The following is a 19,694-nucleotide window of genomic DNA, read 5'->3' as shown; positions in this document are numbered from 1 at the left end:
GAGACCCCCAAATGCCACCTGACAGTCAAAGACCAAATCTGGGAATGCTGAAACAAGGCCTTTCTCTCTGTTAAAACTGGAAGAGAATTAGGATTAAAAAGAGGCATGCCTCGGGGCAGAACGAAGGATGAATTAGGCTTAGAGATGTCTCCTGCACCTGTTACTTAGCAATAAAAAGTGTTTTACATTCTGTTTGGCCTTGTCAAAGATCAGCAGCAGAAGATTCCCATGGAAGCCATCTGCTTTGCGATAGTGGCTGCACCTATCAGAGAAAGTGCTCCATGAAGGTTTAATGAATAAACAAACCTGGTACCTTGAGAGACAGTACGGCTAGTAAGACAAGGTTGAAATGGGAATAAGACATCCACAGAATTATGATAGCTCATTAAGGGAAACAGAGATGCTTTAATGGCATTTAGTAGAAAGAACGTGGGCCTGAGTCAGACCCACTTTGGGGGTTTACATAAAGCTCCCCCTCTGACAAGCCCTCCTCAAGGTCTAAGTGAGCAGTGATAGCATCTTTCAGATCCCCAGCACAGCACCTGGCACAAAGGCGTGCATGCCATGATGATGCATCAGTGCAAGGGGAGTAAGTAAGCCTTCCTGCAGATTGTGCCTCCAAGCCCTGGCAGAGACTGGGCTCTGGCTGCATGGAGCATTGGTCAGCTCTTCCCTGCCTGAACTCTTCGCACGGAATTTCTCTCTTGCCACCTACATCCATGGTCTCTGCCAGACTTCTGTTCGGCGGCATCCCTAATCCGAACCCCTTAGCTCCCTAGAAAGGAATCTGGGGCATCTCAACACCTCCCAATACTGTGGGAGGCCTGATGACCCTAAACATCCTCTAGATCTCTAAGAAAACAGAAGATCAGTGTGAACACATCAGAATTAAGAATTTACCCGGGAACAAGATGCGGCTGATCATTCCCGGCATCACTATGCTAAACATGGGCAGCAGCTTCAGGTACCCACAAAGGACGCAGCCGCCTCTCACATGAGACATGTTCTTCCCTGCCAGGCATCGCTGGACAAAAATCTGCCAAGGAAACACAGATGGGTGAGGTGGGGGGTGGAGCTATCAGTGAATCAAGTGTGGGCTACCATGGCACAGACAGGATAACTGTGACCTGCTGCAGCAGCAGGATGTGCCCTCTGGTGGGTTCTTGCTAAGCTGCTCACCCGAATCGTCCAGGCATCTTCAGGGTAGGCAGGGCCAGAGGAGATGCACGTGACCAATAGCATGTTTTGCTCAGTGCACAGTTGCCTGAAGGGGCAGGAATGGTGTGCGTGACCTTGGCCTCATTGTTAGCACTGCAAACCAATTACAGAGGCACAGTGCTTATGAACTGTCCCCTGGCAAGGACGAGACTCCCTCCTAGAGGGCACAGACTGTCCCTGTGGGGCCAGAAGGAAGAGGGCCCTTGTGACATCAATCAAAGCAAAGGGTCCCCGGCACCAAATGAATTTTCAGAACTGGGACTAACTTTGTTCATCTAAATTGAAATGAACCAATATAGATCTTTAAAATGCAAAATCTCCTAGGAGATGTCTCACGACCCATTTCATAGTGCTCCTGCCATAAGAAGCAGTGTGCACTCAGGCCAAACAGAATGCTACAGCTGGCAGGTGGAGAAGCACTTAAGAAAGCACATAAAGACATGGTCCGGTGAATCACAACAATGCAGTATTATGTATGTACTCAAAGTTCGTTTCTGAAAAACATTTAGATAATGTGAAAAATGCTCACAGTGTGATGGTAACTAAAAGGCATACAGGATCCAACAGCAGGCTGTACACCGTGGCTCTGTACTGAGAAAAAAAGTGCACAGGAATAAAGTGACATGGTTAGAGTGGTTAATCCTGGCATGGTAAAATTAGCAGGCAGGATGGTCATCTTTATGCTTTGTTTATTGTCCAAATGCATCATTTTAATAATAGGAGGAAGAGCCCCAAAGTGGTGCTTCTCATGCAACAGGTACTGTTTCTCAGGAGGTCCACTGGTATCCTGTTGCTGGCCTCTCAGTGAACGCAGGCTTCCACTTGAGTGGGTGTGGGTGGGCAGCCAGGCTGCACTTCCTGGTCTTTACTTAGCCCAGTGCACAGAAGAGCCAGTCTCTCAAGAGAGGGGATGAAGGAGGAGGGCAAGGACAGAAAGTTGGCTCTCATTCTGAGGCAAGGGTGATCAGAAAGGCAGTACATCATCCATGTAGGAAGTCCTAAGCACTTTTGTACATTATCATATATTACAAAGTGGGGCAAGGAGAGGACTATTGTTTAAAAATGGTGGTGGCCCAAAGTTAATTTTCCTTCCCTCAGATTGTTTGCTTCTCTTTTAATCAAACATTTTTCTTAAGTCACTTTCTTTGCTAGTTAGAAGTTATGTATTCTACTTCTGTGTATTTAATAACGACCTGTAAAATTTTCACATAGATACAACTTCAAGTCTACAAACACAAGTCTTCACATCAACATCCCCACCCTTCTGAACAATTTAGAGTCCACAGACAGATTTAACTCCAAATTGTGGTCCAATATTTTAGTTTTGTTCTATTTTTCACTTCCTGTACTTGTAATTATTATTTTTCAGCCCATTTGCTCAGGACCTGTCACTATCTTTGCTATTTTTCTTGCTCATGAGTATTTCTTTTCTTTTCTTTTCTTTTTTTTTTTTTTTTAACGTACATCCTTCAGTCCTTCTTTAGGGAAGGTTATGTCTTAATTTTGCCCTTGGTCATGAATAATACCTTAGCTGGGCATGTACTTTAGAGGTGACAGTTTCCTCAATGCCTTTGAAAATTTTACTCCTCTGCCATGGGTTATATGTCTGCAGCTGAGAAGCCTGTTGTTGGTATAACTGTCTTCTTTCATCAGTAATCTTTCCTCTTAGGTACCTTTCAAAATCTCCTTGTCTTCGATGTTCTGAACTTTCATTATGGTTTCATTCCATTTCTTTGTGTGGATTTGTAAATTATTTCTGCTTGAGATTCACTGTGATTCTGGAATCCAATGCTTCCTGCTCTTTTAGCAATGGCAAAACTTCTCAGCCACTTTCTCTTAAAATATTGCTTCTCTCTCCTTTTCTTCTGGAGCTCCAACGAGATATATTTTAATCCTGATTCTCTCTTCCATGTCACTTTGTTTCCCTTTCATACTTTCCAGCTTTGTGCTTTCAATTTCTTCAGTTATCTCTTTCAGATGACTATTTTTTCCCCTTCAGCTATGCTTAATCTGCTAGTTTTTTAATGTTTATTTAAGTAACCTCTACAGCTAATGTGATCTACGACTCTGAGATCAAGAGTTGCATGCTCCTCCCACTGAGCCAGCCAGGTGCTCCTTTAATCTGCTATTTTAACAGCTACTGAGTTTCACATTTCAGCAAGCCTATTTTTCATATCTAGAAGTTTGATTATTCAAATCTGACTGATCATTTTGGTAGAATGGTGTTAATGTTTTTAGTTCCATTTTTATTTCTTTAAACTTTTTTTTTTTGTATTTGGTATCGTATACCTCAATGTTCTGAAGTTTGGGGGTATTAATTCTGCTGTTTCTGGCTCAAGGTGGTTTGATTCTTCCGTGTCTTCTAATTTCAGCTTAGGGGCTCATGTTGGGCAGGCATTCATTTGTGGGAATCCTGCAAGACCTCGGCTGAGGGTGCATCTCTCCAGGGAAAATCTGCCATTACTCCTGCCGGGTCAATGTGTAACAAATTTTGGATGAGTTTATGTTCATTTCTTCCCATGGGATTTCCCTGACAATTCAGGGAATTAAATTAAATTAAAAATTTAAATTAAACACCTAAATGTATAGGAAGGCGTCTTCCCTTGTGAGTTCTCAGGGGAGATTTTTCTTCCTCCTGGGGCCCAGGTTGATTTTGTTTGTTTGTTTGTTTGTTTGTTTTCAGCTATTTCTCGTTGCTGGTGGGCAGATATTTTCCCAGTCCACCTTTTCACTGAGGTAACAACCTTCACTCTTCACCACTCATGAACTCAAGGCCTTTCTCCTGTTCTCACCTGGCCAGTTAAACCTAAGCCTCGGAAATCCTGGCTTGGCAAATGCTCTCAGGGCACCATAGGTGTTAGTGTCAGCTTAACTCTCTCTCTCTTTTAAATGTTTATTTACTTATTTTTGAGAGATAGAAAGAGATAGAGAATATGAGCAAGGGAGGGGTAGAGAGGAGAGAGAGAATTCCAAGCAGGATCCACCCTGTCAGTGCAGAGCCCAACATGGGGCTCAAACTCACCAACCATGAGATCATGACCTGAGGTGAAACCAAGAGTCAGATGCTTAACCAACTGAGCCACCCAGGTGCCCCTCAGCGTAACTCTCTTGAGTTCACTACTCTCTTTGGTTTTTTGGCCTCTGGAGATTTCCTCCTTTCTTATGAGCTTTGCTATGACTACAAAAAGATGCTTGTTACATTTTACCCAGTAGAACTAGAAAATTTTGTTATGGGAGGTAGTTCAGGAATTCTAGTTTACCCATTGTCAGAAGTGAAAGGCCAGGGGCAACTTTTAAATTTGCAGAAGAAACTGAAAAGAAAAATACAGAAATATCAATAAACATGTGATAAATAGATCGGCAAAAATACAAATAAAAAAAATCCTCAGAGCTATATTAGAGAGAATACCCATGTATTGTGCTCTGGATCTCATTTCTTGTCTTTCCACTCACTACATTTTAAAGACCCTTTAGTGTTGCTACAGGTCATCTAGTCCATTGCTCTCATGACTGCACGGTATTCCACAGTCTTACTGCCCCCATGCCATTTTATCTACCCACTTAGGAGTAACCAGCACAATCAACATTGTGATCAACATTGCATATTATAGTCCCTCATGAACTTGCATGAGGATATTTTAGGTAGCTTCTGAGGAACACCACTGCTAGCTCAGAGTACGATATACTTACTTTTATAAAATACTGCTGGATTACCCTCCAGAACAGATCACACCAGTCTATACTTCCACCAGAAGTGCACGAGTTTTTTTTGTTTTTGTTTTTGTTTTTTGAGAGAGACAGAGATAGTTTAAGTGGGGGAAGGGCAGAGAGAGAGGGAGACAGAGAATCCCAAGCAGGCTCCACACAGTCAACACAGAGCCCAACTTGGGGCCTGAATTCATGAAACCACGAGATTATGACCTGAGCTGAAACCAAGAGCTGGGTGCTTAACTGGCTGAGCCACCCAGGAGCCCTTGTGTGAGGGCTGACCTGGGCATTATCAATCTTTCTAATTTTGCCAGGCTTCTTGTGGTTTTAAGCTGTACTTATGTGATAACTCTGGGTTATATGCTTGTTAGCATTAATGCTTGTTTCAATTTCCTTTTTTATAAATGGCCTGTCATTATCTTTTGCCCACATTTCTATTGGAGCTCCTTTTTCTTATGGATTTGCTATTGTTTCTTATTCATGATAAATCCAATAATCTTCTCTAATCTGTCATCTGTTGACTTTATCTATGATACTCTTTGTTAAAAAGTACTTATTATGTATGGGCCCCTGGGTGGCTCAGTCGGTTAAGTATCTACCTCTTGGTTTTGGCCCAGGTCATGATCTCAAAGTTCGTGGGCTTGAGCCCTGTGTTGGGCTCTATGCTGACCAGATTCTCTCTTTCTCCTTTGGGATTCTCCCTCCCTCCCTCTCTCTCTGCCCCTCCCCTGCTCATATGCTCACCAATACTCTTTCTCTCTTTCAAAAATAAACTTATAGAAGTAAAAAATAAAAAGTACTTATATGTAATGTAATCAAACCAGTATGATTTGTACTCCCTGATATGTCTTAAAAAATATTCTGTTATCTTCCTTAGATGCATAGTTTCACTTCCCACATTTAAGTCTTTAACCCACCTGAAGTCTACCTTTGTACTAAGTGCTGGCTGGGGGTGAAGTTTTGTTACTCCAGATAGTCCATTGGTTTTCTAACAACTAAGTTTTCTAACAAAGAGTATGTATCTCCCCCATTTCTTTCTTTCTTTCTTTCTTTCTTTCTTTCTTTCTTTCTTTCTTTCTTTCTTTCTCTTTCTTTCTTTCTTTCTTTCTTTCTTTCTTTCTTTCTTTCTTTCTTTCTTTCTTTCTTTCTCTCTCTTTCTTTCTTTCTTTCTTTCTTTCTTTCTTTCTTTCTTTCTTTCTTTCTTTCTTTCTTTTCATTTAGTTAGTTAGTTAGTTAGTTTTATTTTAAGTTAGGCTCCAAGCCCAACCTGGGGCTTGAATTTATGACCCTGAGATCAAGAGTCTGTATGCTCTACTAACTGAGCCAGCCAGGTGCCCCACACCCCTGTTGATTTCTGAAGCCTCCTTAGATACATATTAAATTCCTATAAGTACATAAATCTGCCTGACCTCTTTATTCTGTTCCATTAGTCTGTGTGTCTATTCTTGGATATTTCAAACTATTTTTATTATTGCTACCTTGTAGATGTTGAAATATCTGGTTTGGCAAGTTCTCTCCCTTTGTTGTTCAGTTTCAAACTTGGGTTAGGGATTTATAGCATTTCCTTCTTCCACAACATGTTTAAACCTTTTTTTTATTGTGATATAAATATGAAAGTATTTTTTTATTGTGATATAAATATGAAAGTACACGGTAGCACATTAACAGCATACAGTCTAACACCCATCCAAATCGAGATGGAACATTGCAGGTACCCCAGAAGCCTCCCTGTGGCTCTTTTTTTGTTTTGTTTTGTTTTTTTGCAAAAATTAATGTGAAATTCACATAATATATAGTTAACCATTTTAAAGTGAACAATTCAGGAGCATTTAGTGCATTCCCAATCTTATGCAATTACCACCTCTCTCTACTTTCAAAACTTTTTCATCACCCCAGAAGAACAAACACATCCATTAAACTGTCCCCCTCCATTCCTTCTCTCCCAGCCCCTGGCAAGCACTAATTGGATTTCCATCTCTATGGATTTGCCTACTCTGGACATTTCATATAAAAGGAATCATACATTAGGTGATCTTTCTGTCTGGCTTCTTCCACTTAGTATAATGTTTCCGAGATCCATCTAGGTTGTAGTATGTGTTCCTACTTCATTCCTTTATATGGCTGAATAATATTCCGATGAATGGATACACATTCTGTTTTATTAATTCATTGGTGGGTGAACATTTAGATTGTTTCCACCTTGTGGTACTTGTGAATAATGCTGCTACATGGGACTTTTTTTCATCTCAACCCCTTCCCTTGCTCCAGATATGACTGCTTTCATGACTACTTTATTTCTTCCTTGCTTTTCTTTATATATATGCCAATTACTATGTATTCCTAAATGACACAAGTTAGCACTGCCTGTGTTAAACTTTATAAAAATGTAATCATGCAGTGCCTAGCCTTCTGTGTCTAAAATCAAGCTGTGAAGATTCATCCATGTTATTGTGTATAGCTGTACTTTCTTTTCATTTCTCTATTGCCTTTGCACCATGTGAATATTTCACAGCTTATTTAATGAGCTACCATTGATAGTGAGCCATATAATATTCAGAATAAATTTGAGTCCTTAAAAAAATCCAACTGAAATAGTGATTGGTTACATTTAATTTACAGACTCAGTTGGGGAAAACTGACATGTTTTTCATGTGATAATGATGGGAAGAAGGAAACAATGAAAATAGATGATGGGTTATAATGGGACTGTGAGTGAAATTCCTTTTAAACAGAATTTCTTATGAAGTTCTTTAGGCAATAAGTAAAGACTGGAAGGGAAACCTGATCACTGAGTGCAGTCAGGCCCGCTGTTGCCTATAGAGACTGGTAAAGCCTAGAATGCAATGAGACCGACCAGCCTCCAATGTAGTCACTTCACCTGCACCACGTCTAATTACCTGATCAGTGCACCAGTAGTATAAGGAGAGGGTGGAGACGCCAAAGACAATTCCAGGCCATGGGAGGTCTCCAGTGACGGGATCTCGGAAGATATGGAAAAAATCCAGGCGAGGAATAAAACACTCTGGCTTGGCAGTCCAATTTCCTTCATGGATTGGGTCTGGCTTACTATGTGGGTATTTATTCAGTAGCTCCTGGTATCCTCCCACTTCCTGAAAGGCTTAAAACATGATAAAATTTATCAGTATCTTACACCACACAATAACATATGTTTGAAGACCCAAGATTACAAAGTGAGACCCAGTTTCATTGACTGTACCTAGTATAAAAAGCACAATGGACTGAAAAATAGTCAAAACTGTATGTGCCTAAAAAAAGACATCATCTCTTCCAAAGAGAAATGGGAGTACAGTGGACATTGGTGGTTGTGTGCGCCCCCCCCTCCACTCCAGCTTCTGGTAGCAGAACCCCTCTTTCCAGTTGCATTCCATCCTGTGTCGCTTGGGTGGGCCTCATCAAACTGTCCACCATTCCAATATGGCATGTGCCCCAGGCCTGGCCAATGCTCTGTCCCATGGGCAACAGCTGATGTGTCAGGAATAGATATGAGACCCAAACTGGGCTAATCAGAATCTGTCCCAGGAGACTTCTGCTTAAGGAACCAAAAAAGCCTTCTTCCTTTCTTTGGGGTTCTGAGCTAGTCTGGCAGTTTGAAGCTCTCTTGTTTACCTGGTTCATTCAGAACCCTGGATCTAGGCATAACTGAAGGTACTGTGCCCCTGGAATTTTTACTTACGTGAGCCAAGAAGGTATTTACTTGCTTATGCTAGTTTTGAACTAAAGTTCTATCACAAGCTTTCTAAAGAATCTTGGCTAGAATAGAAATTAATATTCACTTTCCTGCAATGCCAACAAAATGTTTATAAAATGTCATATTTGAAATTTTCCTCAGTCATAGCATTCATCTGTCAATATCCTAAGTGGTATACAATCTTAACATTAAAAAAAATGTTTTTAAAAGGCACAAAACACCCATAGTTCCACTTAACTAAAAAATTCCCTTTATTTTGGCATATTAAAACATGTTCCTTTGATACAGATTTGATTATTGAAATGTGTTCAGAATCATTTAGAGTTGAAAGTAGTCAATAAAAGAATACTGAGTGAAGACACCTCATGGCACTTCTATAAATGAATTCCATATGGATTAAAAGAAAGCAAAATACTAAACTACAAAGTTATTAGAAAAAAACAGAATATCTTCATCAACTACAGAACTAGAGAGTTGAGTTAGTCTACCTTCTTAGACAAGTCACAAAAAGGAAGAGGAAAGTTGGTAAATTTGACCTCTCAAAATTTAAAATTTATATGACTGAAATCAAGTTAAAAATCTGTCAGGCCAAAAGAAGAAATTTGTGTCATGTATAAAGAACTCTTATACACCAATAGCCAAGGGAAACTACTCAGAAGAAATATAGTAGAGAATATGAGTGGGTAATTTACAAAAGAGGAACTCCAAATGGCCACTAAGTATATAAAATGATGCTTAACTTCACCAGTCTCTAGAAACTTCCAGTTAAAACAAGAATGAGATACTTTTTTTTTCCTTCCCCTATTTGGCAAATTTTTAAAAAGGCTTAAAACATCAATTATTGGCTCTAAGGGTAGGGAACACATATTCTGACATATATTGCTGAGAATATAAGTTAATACAGCCACTTTGGAGGATAATTTAGGGTATGTCTCAACAAAGCTGGGTTTATTCCAGGAATTCAAGATTGAGTTAACACTGAAAAATAATTCAATATAATTCACCATGTTAACAGAATAAGGGAGAAAAATAATATAATCATCTCAGTAAATGTGGAAGAAACACTTGCTACAATTCAAAACCTGTTCATGATAGGGGTACCTGGGTGGCTCAGTCGGTTAGGCATCCAACTCTTGATTTCAACTCAGGTCATGTTCTCACAGTTCATGAGTATGAGCCTCATGTCGGGCTCTGTGCTGACAGCACAGAGCCTGCTTGCAATTCTCTCTCTCTCCCTCTCTCTCTGCCCTTCCCCCACTGGCGTGCTCTTGCTCTTGCTCTCCCTCCCTCTCTCTCAAAATAAATAACTTAAAAAAAAAAAAACACGTTCATGATAATTCTAGCCAACTAGGACTAGAAGGGAACTTGTTAGCCTGGCAAAGAGTATTTACCAAAAATTGACAGCAAATGATTTATTTAATGGTGAAATATCCAAAGATTTCTCTCTAAATTGGCAAAGAGACAAGGATGTCTGTTGTCTCTACTTCTATTCAACACTGTACTAATGACCCTGGCCAGTGCAATAGGCAAGAAAAGGAAACAAAAGGTATAAAGTTTGGAAAGCAAGGGAAAAAAAGATAACTTCTTGACCTGGGTACTTGTTACCAGGCTGTGTTCACTTTGTGATATCTCATCTAGCTACATACTTTGACTTGTGCACTTCTCAATAAAGTTTACTACAAATACAAAAACAAAAAGATTTAATAGATCTCCATTCACGGACATAGAAATTTGCCCAAGATATAGAACCAGTGGTGGAATAACAGGCTGCAAAATTTTGTTTTGATTCTGTTAAAATATGTCTCTCATAGATTAAAAAAAAGATTGTATACATGAAGAATATATCTGGAAGGATATACACAAAACTAATAATACTAGTTGTCTCTGGAGAGTTGAATTGAGAAACTGAGAGCAATGAATATTTCACTGTGTACCTTTTTGTTTTGTTTACCTTGTGTGTGTACTACATAAAAATTAAAAACAAAAAATTGCAACTGGATGTGTATGGGGTCTCATGGTGACTAGTTTGGACAATACTCATTTGGATGTATAAGATCTTGTATATTTTTAAAAGAAAACAATTATTCCATTAGTTTAAAATAGTTTACCTACCAACATGAATGCCCTAATTATAAAAAAATCCCATTACATTTCTCAGAAAAAGTCTTAGTCTGTTTGGGCAGTTATAAGAAAATACCATAGGTTGGGTGACTTACAAACTGCAAATATTTACCTCCCATGGCTCTGGAGGCTAGGAAGTCTGAGGTCAAGTGCTGGATGATTGGGTGTCTAGTGAGGATCCCCTTCCTGGCTCATACATGGCTATCTTCTCAATGTGTCCTCAAATGGTGGAAAAAGTGAGGGGGCTCTAATACTAGGATACTAATGCCATTCATGAGTGCTCTGCTCTTATGACCTAATCAGTTCCCAATGGCTTCGCCTTGGGGGTTAGGATTTCAACATATGAATTTTGGGAGGGAGACGAATATTCAGTCTATAAGAGTAAAGAATATATAATTACTTAGAGATATAATTGCTAACATTAAGTGGAATATTCCACCTGCTCCTAAAGTTTAGTCAGATGTCATTTTCAACTATTGGGGTGAGGGTGGCAGATTTTAAAAATGTTGATGTTTAACACTAGTACACAATTAAAAACAATGGCTTAGTGTGTTCTATAGTTTAGGGTTTTGTCATTCAAATTAGTCAGTGCTTCCCAATTCATTAAAAAAATTCCTTAGATTATGCATGATGTGTATTTTGTGTTTCAGCAATATAGCTCTGAGTACACCTCATGGCACACTAATGCTTACTGAATGTTAAGAGTGAGGACTACGTGACTCTGTTTGATTCTATCATTTCTCATTCAATGGGGCTCAACAACATGCTTTACGGAACCACAGTCCTTCAACTGTATTCACGTACCATTTCAATAATTTTTCAATACCTGAGACAAGAGTTTTTCCTTCTAGATTTATGTAAGACCAATCTCTGACCCATGGAGCAGTGGGTAACACCATCCTCACTGAGGTCATTATCTTAGCTAGTGGGAGAAAACTATCATTTTAAGGTTAAATGTATTTGCCATTACAGGTATTATAATATGTTAGTTCACATAGTGGAATTTGGTGTTTAGAGACTCAGCTATGATTTCTGCTCTTAGTGTGTCTCATGAGCAAGTTACTTAACTGAATAACTCAGTTTCCTCATCTGTAAAATGGGGATAACAATAGTAGTTATGCATCACAGTGATGTGAAGATTAATATGGATAAATGCCTACGTGGTACCTGATACTCGATTTCTGTTAGCTATTATTTTCATTCTTACCACTTAATAAGCACCTACCATATGCCTCAGACTGCACACTGTGTGCAGGATACAATGGTTTTGGTTCTTAAGAAGTTCTGGAGCTGAGGGGTATGATTTATTTATATGACACAATTAATGAACAATCAAGGTATGTATCACAAAAATATCAAGGTGTGTGTAGTAGTGATTTGAGTCCACAGAAGAAAAGACATGTAGATGGAATAATAACAGAATCACATTTTTGGAGGTGGGTCTTCTGTTGACCTTGATGGGTAGATTTAACTGTGTGGATGAAAAGGGGAGGGGCTTATAACTGCAGAGGAAGAGCATGGGCTGAGGCACGGAGGTGGGGATGAGTGTGGTGGGCCAGTCGATCACTGTCCCAAAGCACTACAGTTTGTCATTACCACTTCTATGTCTTCTGAAGTGAGCAAAGGTTTACTTCTCAACTTTTTGTGTGACCTGAGATAATGCTCTAAGGGATCTGAGGGCCTCAGTCTCCTCATCTGCAAAAGATGAAAGTGCTGAAATGGCCCCAGACAGCAATCAGACTGGAAGATTCCAGCCATGGTGCCCAGTCTTCCAAGATTGACTTACCAAAGACCATTAACAAGATTGATCCCAGAACCATAACAGCAGCATGTAAGGTATCAGTATAAACTACAGCTGCAAAACCACCTGAATAGGTAGGAGAAAGAGAAACAAAAGCAACATTTGAGACTCTCTGCTGCAAGTCACTTCTGTATCCCTATTCTACATGCTTGTCTCCTTCCAGATCTCTCCATTCACACCTTTGTACCTTTAAGTCAGTAGGTCTTACAATAACATGCTTAGTCTTGGTACATCCTGTGTTCTCTCTTTAACATCCCTCATGATCTTTTGTTGGATTCTTATCTTGCCCTTCTATGTCCCAATTTCCCTTTACTTCCCATTTTTTGGATGAATGAAAAGCTGGTAGTTTTCCTAAGCAAAAAAGTACATCTTTAATCACAAAATCTCAGTTTGGAAGCAACAGTTAGCAGCATCTCTGGTCTCAACCTGCTAGATGCCAGCAGCACCACCACCCCTCCCTGGTTGGGACAACCCAAAATGTATCCAGACATTACCAAATGTCACCTAGGAAGAAACCCCCAACTCCCACTCCCTTGTGCATTGAGAGCCATTAATTGAGTGCATTCCATTCCCTACCCTGATCCTCCTCACTAAGACAGTGGTAAACTGCCAGGGACACTCACCAGCATCCAAGATTTGCACTGTGGCTGGAAAAAACAAGTGATGAGGGCCCCCGCTCTCAAAACTTAGGCAGAGACTCTGGGACAGAATTGCCTACATAAAAGATGCTATCTGATGGCCTGACCAGGTTACCAGGTGACCAGGATGACTGAAGCTGCTGCCTCCCCCTAATTCCTTTTCTGTTTCTACTCTTTTACTTAGCAGCCTTCAGTGTCAGATGATGGCCCGCTCCAAACATGATCACTGCCATCCTTGCCAATGCCCTTAGAAAGCCCCCACTGGCCTGATCTGATTTCTAGAGGTAGTATGTCACTTAGGCACCCTGCCTCCATTATTTTCACTGTTCCACCCCCTCAGGCCTAGCAGTATGATCTATAGACTTAGGGAAAATGCAAAAGCTGAGACCCTCTGCCTCCTTGTCTACTAGCACTCCACTATAAGTAGTAGAGCTTTGGGGCGCCCGGGGTGGCTCAGTCGGTTAAGCATCTGACTTTGGGTCATGTCATGATCTCATAGCTCGTGGGTTCAAGCCCTGCGTCAGGCTCCAGGCTGACCGCTCAGAGCCTGGAGTCTGCTTCGAATTCTGTGTCTCCCCCTCTCTCTGCAATTCCCCCACTCACACTCTCTCTCTCTCAAAAATAAACATTAAAAAAAAAAGTAGAGCTTTTGTGTCGGTATAAATACCTGTGTGGTTACAGTAACCTCACCTGTGATGGTATAAATGCCCATAATTGTCAGCAAGATTATGGTGGCCAGGTAGACGTCCAACCCCAAAACCAGTCTCATGAACATGGCACCAGTACAGATCTCCACCTGAAATGAGTACAAAGGAAACAGGCTGCATTTTCATTTCCAGCTCAATCAACAGCAGTATCATAAAGACCCTAGAAGCCATCTGCAGGAAGTGGTCTATGGTTAGCACATTCACTCCGTCACTAATGGACATGGGGTGAGGCCTACCCAAGTTCTGTTGGGAAAAAAGGCTTATGCCCCATGAGTTCAACCAAGGTCAGCACTTTTAGGGCTTGGGTCAATCCAATGAATTCAGTTCATACAAAACTTAGCCTATTCCTCTCTAGACCCTTAGAACAGGGAACATGCTCAGAGAGTGAGCTGTTCTTATAGTTCTGCCATTGGAAGAGGCAAAGGGGACAGCTCAACAGGGGCTGGTAAGTTTTTTCTCTAAAAGACCAGATAATAAATACTGTAGGCTTTGCAGGCCACATACTGCCACTGCTTTCCACAACCATTTAAAACTATAAAAAGCCATTCTCAGCTCAAGGACTGTACAAAGCAGAACATTAGGTTGATTGGCCTACAGGCTGGATTTGTTGATCCCTGGTTTGGCTGGCACTGATTTTAAAGCATCTGCATATCATTTAACTGGCTAATCTCTTGCCTAGTTATTCTGGTCTCCAAAGTAGGGATGCAATGGGCAGAGATCCTCCCTTTATTCATCTATCCATTTATTCACCAAATGTTTACTGTGCACCAGCATAGCAGATACTCGACAGGGTTCAGAAGACACGGGGCTACTAAAACTCAGTTGCTGCCCCCAAGAAGCTTATATTTAGTGACAGAAACTAAATAGGCAATTTCTATGTAGTGTGATAGGTGATACTCACATTGTATATCTGTATGCATGCGTGCATTTATTTATTTATTTATTTATTTATAGTTTTTATTATAGAGACAGTATGAGTGGGGGAATGGGGCAGAGGAAGAGAGAGAAAGGATCTTAAGCAGGCTCCACCCTCAGTATACAGCTCGATCACATGACCCTGGGATCATGACCTGAGCCAAAATTAAGAGTTGGACACTCAACCAACTGAGCCACCCAGACGCCCCTCATTCAGTCAGTTAAACACACACACACACACACACATTTATCAAGTGCCTTAGGTGCCAATAATTTTCTCAGCACAGTGGGTAATGCAGTGAACAAGCCAGGCAAGGCTCTCGGCCTCAACAAGCTTGCACTGAAGTGGAGAAGGCAGATAATCAGAAAGGTAACAGATAAATTATTCTCACATGGTAACAAGTATTACAAAAAACCCCACCAAAACATAACAATGAAATAGAGATTGACTAGGTACACCCATGGAAGGCTTATTCAAGGAGGTGATATTTGAAAATTTTTTTTGAGGGGGGGTACATTCTAGACACAGTGTGAAACAAATGTCAGGGGCTTTCAGTGGGAATAAGATTGGCAGGTTTGAGAAACATAAGGCAGGCAGTGGGGCCAGAGCCTGGTGAGAACAGGGGAGGAGACCAGGAGACAAGGCTGGAGAGGCAGGGACTAGAACAGAACATCCTCACAGATCATAACAAGGGGCTTAGGTTTTCTTGAAAGGGTGGTGGAAATTCCTGGATTGTTTTAAGCAGAGGAGTGACATCACTTTATGACATGACATAGATTAAGGCCAAGGTTCTCTAGAAACGCAGAGGGACCTGTAACTGAGGCTTGGGAGACAAATAAGATGCCCCTGCCTTTATTTTTTGCAAAGTATTACTAAGCTATTTTTTTTCTCTGCTCTAGCTTAGACAGAAGAAAACGTAAGTAACTTATGGGGCCACAGAGTGAACTGCTGACACCAATCTAGCACCATCCTACCTACTGAATTTTTGTTGTTTTGTTTTGTTTCTTGGGCTGGGCTTTTATATAACTCACCGAGATCTTATTGAAGATATAGAGGAATAAGTACAGAATAGCAAGGAGGAACTGGATCCGGAAGCCACCAAACCTCTTCCTCAAATATTCTGGCATTGTCATCACCTGTACAAGCAATAAGAGAAGTCACCACCAGGCAGAGTGCCAGAAGAGGCAGACCCACAGGGATGCGCCTTGATCACAATGTGCTGGTCATCATAGAGACACAGCTGATGGTGGGGGGGGGCGGTGCCCAGGGATAGAAGTTGCAGCAGGGTCACCCACTCTGGCTTTGGATTCCATGCCACCTGTTAAGATGGGGGAAATAAGAAAGGAGAAGCAATAGTATTGTCTTCAAGAAGCAATCTCCTGAAAGTAGGAGGAAATCTAGCCATTTGAAGATGTCTCATGATGACAAATCACTTTCATGAAATAATCCTAGAGCAAATTCAAATACCTTATCACATACTACAAATATAACAAGTACTCAGGAGAGACAGAATTTGGGGCGCCTGGGTGCTCAGTCGGTTAAGCAACCAACTTCGGCTCATTTCAGGATCTCACGGTTTGTGAGTTCGAGCCCCGCGTCGGCTCTGTGTTGACAGCTCAGAGCCTGGAGCCTGCTTCGGATTCTGTGTCTCCTTCTCTCTCTGCTCTTTCCCCGCTCATGCTCTGTCTCTCTCTCTCTCTCTCCTTCAAAAAGAAATAAAAACATTAAAAAAAAAATTTTAAGGAGAGACAGAATTTGACTCAACAGCTCTCCAACCTGGTCATCTGTGCCCATGCTCTCATGTGTGTGCTGTTTGCCCCAAACAATCCTGTTCATTTCGATTTCCATGGTCTCAGGCTGCGTGCACCCCACGACAGGGATGCACGCATGCACAAGATGTCTCTTTGTTCATTAGATGCTTGGACCCAAGTGCAGTGCCAGGCTCACAGTAGGTGAATAAATGTTTGTTAAATGTATACTGTCCCATGGGGCGCCTGGGTGGCGCAGTCGGTTAAGCGTCCGACTTCAGCCAGGTCACGATCTCGCGGTCCGTGAGTTCGAGCCCCGCGTCAGGCTCTGGGCTGATGGCTCAGAGCCTGGAGCCTGTTTCCGATTCTGTGTCTCCCTCTCTCTCTGCCCCTCCCCCGTTCATGCTCTGTCTCTCTCTGTCCCAAAAATAAATAAAAAACGTTGAAAAAAAATTAAAAAAAATGTATACTGTCCCACTTCTATCCCAAGTATCCTCATATGGGCTGCTGTCACAGAGTGTAACAGAATGGCTTAAGCAACAGAAATATTATTATCTCTCAGTTCTGAAGGCTAGAAGTTCAAGGTGTCAGCAGGCTTGGTTCCTTCTAGGGGCCGTGAGGGAAGGATCTGTCGAGGCCTCTCTCCTTGGTTTGTTGATGGCTGTCATCTCCCTGTGTCTTCCTATTCTCTTTCCTTTGTACATGTCTGTGTCCAAATTTCCCCTTCTTATAAAGTCATACTGGATTAGGGCCCACCCTAATCATTTCCTTTTATTACTTTGAAGATCTATTACTTTGAAGCTCCCCCCAGGTGCCTCACAAAATATTAATCATTCATAATGCCCTCCATAAACCCCCTAGGGTTTGCAGTTAAGGCCTTCAACCCACCCTTGGTCCTAGCTGTCCCCACGGATTTGCTTTTCTAGAATTTTAAATAAATAGAATCATTTACTATGTACTTTTTAATGTCCTGCTTCTTTCACTGGCCTCATGTTCTTGGTTGAGATTCAACCACATTGTTGCATGATCCCTCTTTCATGCTGAGTAGTATACCACATCACATGTTGTTTTTCTACTCTCTTACTGTAATTTAGATTATTTCTAGATTTGGCTATTAGGAACACAATTGCTATGAAGCTTCATGTACAAATTTGTGTGTATACAAATGTTTTCATCTCTCTGGGGTTGGTAAAGATCTATGTCCAGGGAAATACTACTGACTGGGTGGTCAGGTTTAATTTGTGAACAAACTGCCAAAGTGTCACGGCCATGTGATTCTGTATTCCCTCAAGAAATGTATGAATCCCATTTGCCCCACACCCTCTCCAGCTCTTCTCCTCTTAGTCATTCTGGAACAGTGGTATCTTAAGTAGCATTTTCCTACTATAAAAAAAAAATATATCTTTCAAAGAGTTAAAGGTTATGGGGCACCTGGGTGGCTCAGTTAGTTAAGCATCCAACTCTTTTTTTTTTTTAATGTTTATTTCTGAGACAGAGCATGAGTGGGGGAGGGGCTGAGAGAGAGGCAGACACAGAATCCGAAGCAGGCTCCAGGCTCCGAGCTGTCAGCACAGAGCCTGACGTTGGGCTCGAACCCACAAACCGTGAGATCATGACCTGAGCCAAAGTCGGTCGCTCAACCGACTGAGCCACCCAGGCGCCCCAACATCCAACTCCTGATCTCGGCTCAGGTCATGATCTTGCAGTTTGTGAGACTGAGCCCCATGTCGGGCTGCAAGTTGACAGCGCATAAGCTGCTTGGGACTCTCTCTCTCCCTCTGCCTCTTCCCTGCTCAGGTGCACTCTCTCCCTCTCTCAAAATAAATAAATAAACTTAAAAAAATAAAATTTTAGGGGTGCCTTGGTGGCTCAGTTGGTTAAGTGTCCAGCTCTTGACTTTGGCTCATGTCATGATCTCATGGTTTGTGAGTTTGAGTCCCACATCGGGCTCTGTTCTGGAAACAGAGCCTGCTTGGGATTCTTTCTTCCCCTCCCCCCCAACTTGTGCTCTGTTTCCCTCTCTCTCAAAATAAAAAAATTTTAAATGTTTATTTATTTTGAGACAGAGAGAGAGAGAGAGAGAGAGAGAGAGACTGAGTGCGAGTGGGGGAGGGGCAGAGAGAGGGAGACACAGAATCTGAACCAGGCTCCAGGCTCTGATCTGTCAGCACAGACAGAGCCCGACATGGGGCTTGAACTCACGAACTGCAAGATCATGACCTGAGCTGAAGTATGACACTTAACCAACTGAGCCACCCAGGTGCCCCTAAAAATAAATACATAAACTTAAAAACAAAAATTTTATTTTGAAGTCCCATATATCAATTTCCTCCTTTATGGTTTTAGGTTTTTTTGTGTTCTGGTTGAGAAATCTTTCCCTACTTAATCACTTTATTCTTCTTTATTTTGTTTTGCAATAAGGTTTTTTTAAATTAGCTTTAGGTGTACAAATAATTATTTGATATTTGTATATATTTCATCTACATTTTTGAAGAGTACTTTTGCTGGATATGGAATTCGTGGTTGACATATTTTTATTCCTTTCAGTATTTACATATGTCATCCTAATGTTTTCTGGCTTCCATTGTATCTGATCAGAAGTCATCCATTACCTGTATCATTTCCTCCCTGCATATAATGTATTTTCTTTTAGTTCTCTCAAAATGTCCTCTTTATCTTTACTTTTAGCAGTTTGACTATGATGTTAACCTAGGTGTAGCTTTGTGTTCATTGGTGTTTGTTAAGCTTTTTGCATGGAAAATTAACATTTTTCACCACACTTGGGATACTTTCTTACTATTTCTTCAAAAAATTTTTTTCTGCCTCTTTCTTGCTCTCCTTTCTGGGATACCAATTACATGTACGTTGGACTACTTGATATTGTATCACAGGTCTCTGAGGCTTTGCTCCTTTTTCTTCAAATTTTTTTCCCTTCTGTTCTTTCTCTTGGGTAATTCTTATTGAATTCACTGATTCTCTCTTTTGTCATTTTTTTGGTGCTGTTGAGTTCCTCCTATGTATTTTTCATTTCAGCTAGTGTGCTTTTTAACTTTAGAATTTCCATTTGGTTCTCTTCTATAGTTTCAGTTTCTCTGTTGAGAGGCTCTATTTGTTCATTCATTAGTATC

At 41.0% G+C, this 19,694-nt stretch overlaps 1 protein-coding gene across 4 annotated transcripts in view; it reads right to left on the bottom strand.

Annotated features, from left to right (window-relative positions):
* The window catches only part of LOC131489122 (sodium/glucose cotransporter 1-like), a 57,351-nt gene that overhangs the window by 21,947 nt on the left and 15,710 nt on the right, over positions 1-19,694 (bottom strand). For 3 of the 4 annotated variants that reach the window (XM_058690940.1, XM_058690937.1, XM_058690938.1), the window contains 5 exons: positions 15,850-15,954; positions 13,886-13,991; positions 12,543-12,623; positions 7,824-8,044; positions 901-1,036 (listed from right to left, as the gene is read on the bottom strand). In XM_058690940.1, coding sequence (XP_058546923.1) covers positions 901-1,036; positions 7,824-8,044; positions 12,543-12,623; positions 13,886-13,991; positions 15,850-15,954 — 649 coding nt within the window. The remainder of the gene's footprint in view (positions 1-900; positions 1,037-7,823; positions 8,045-12,542; positions 12,624-13,885; positions 13,992-15,849; positions 15,955-19,694) is intronic. The other variant, XM_058690939.1, reaches the window with a different exon arrangement.

The sequence above is a fragment of the Neofelis nebulosa genome, chromosome 11, assembly GCF_028018385.1.
Source record: "Neofelis nebulosa isolate mNeoNeb1 chromosome 11, mNeoNeb1.pri, whole genome shotgun sequence".
Classification (NCBI taxonomy): domain Eukaryota; kingdom Metazoa; phylum Chordata; class Mammalia; order Carnivora; family Felidae; genus Neofelis; species Neofelis nebulosa.
This window is presented reverse-complemented; position numbering and strand designations above follow the sequence as displayed.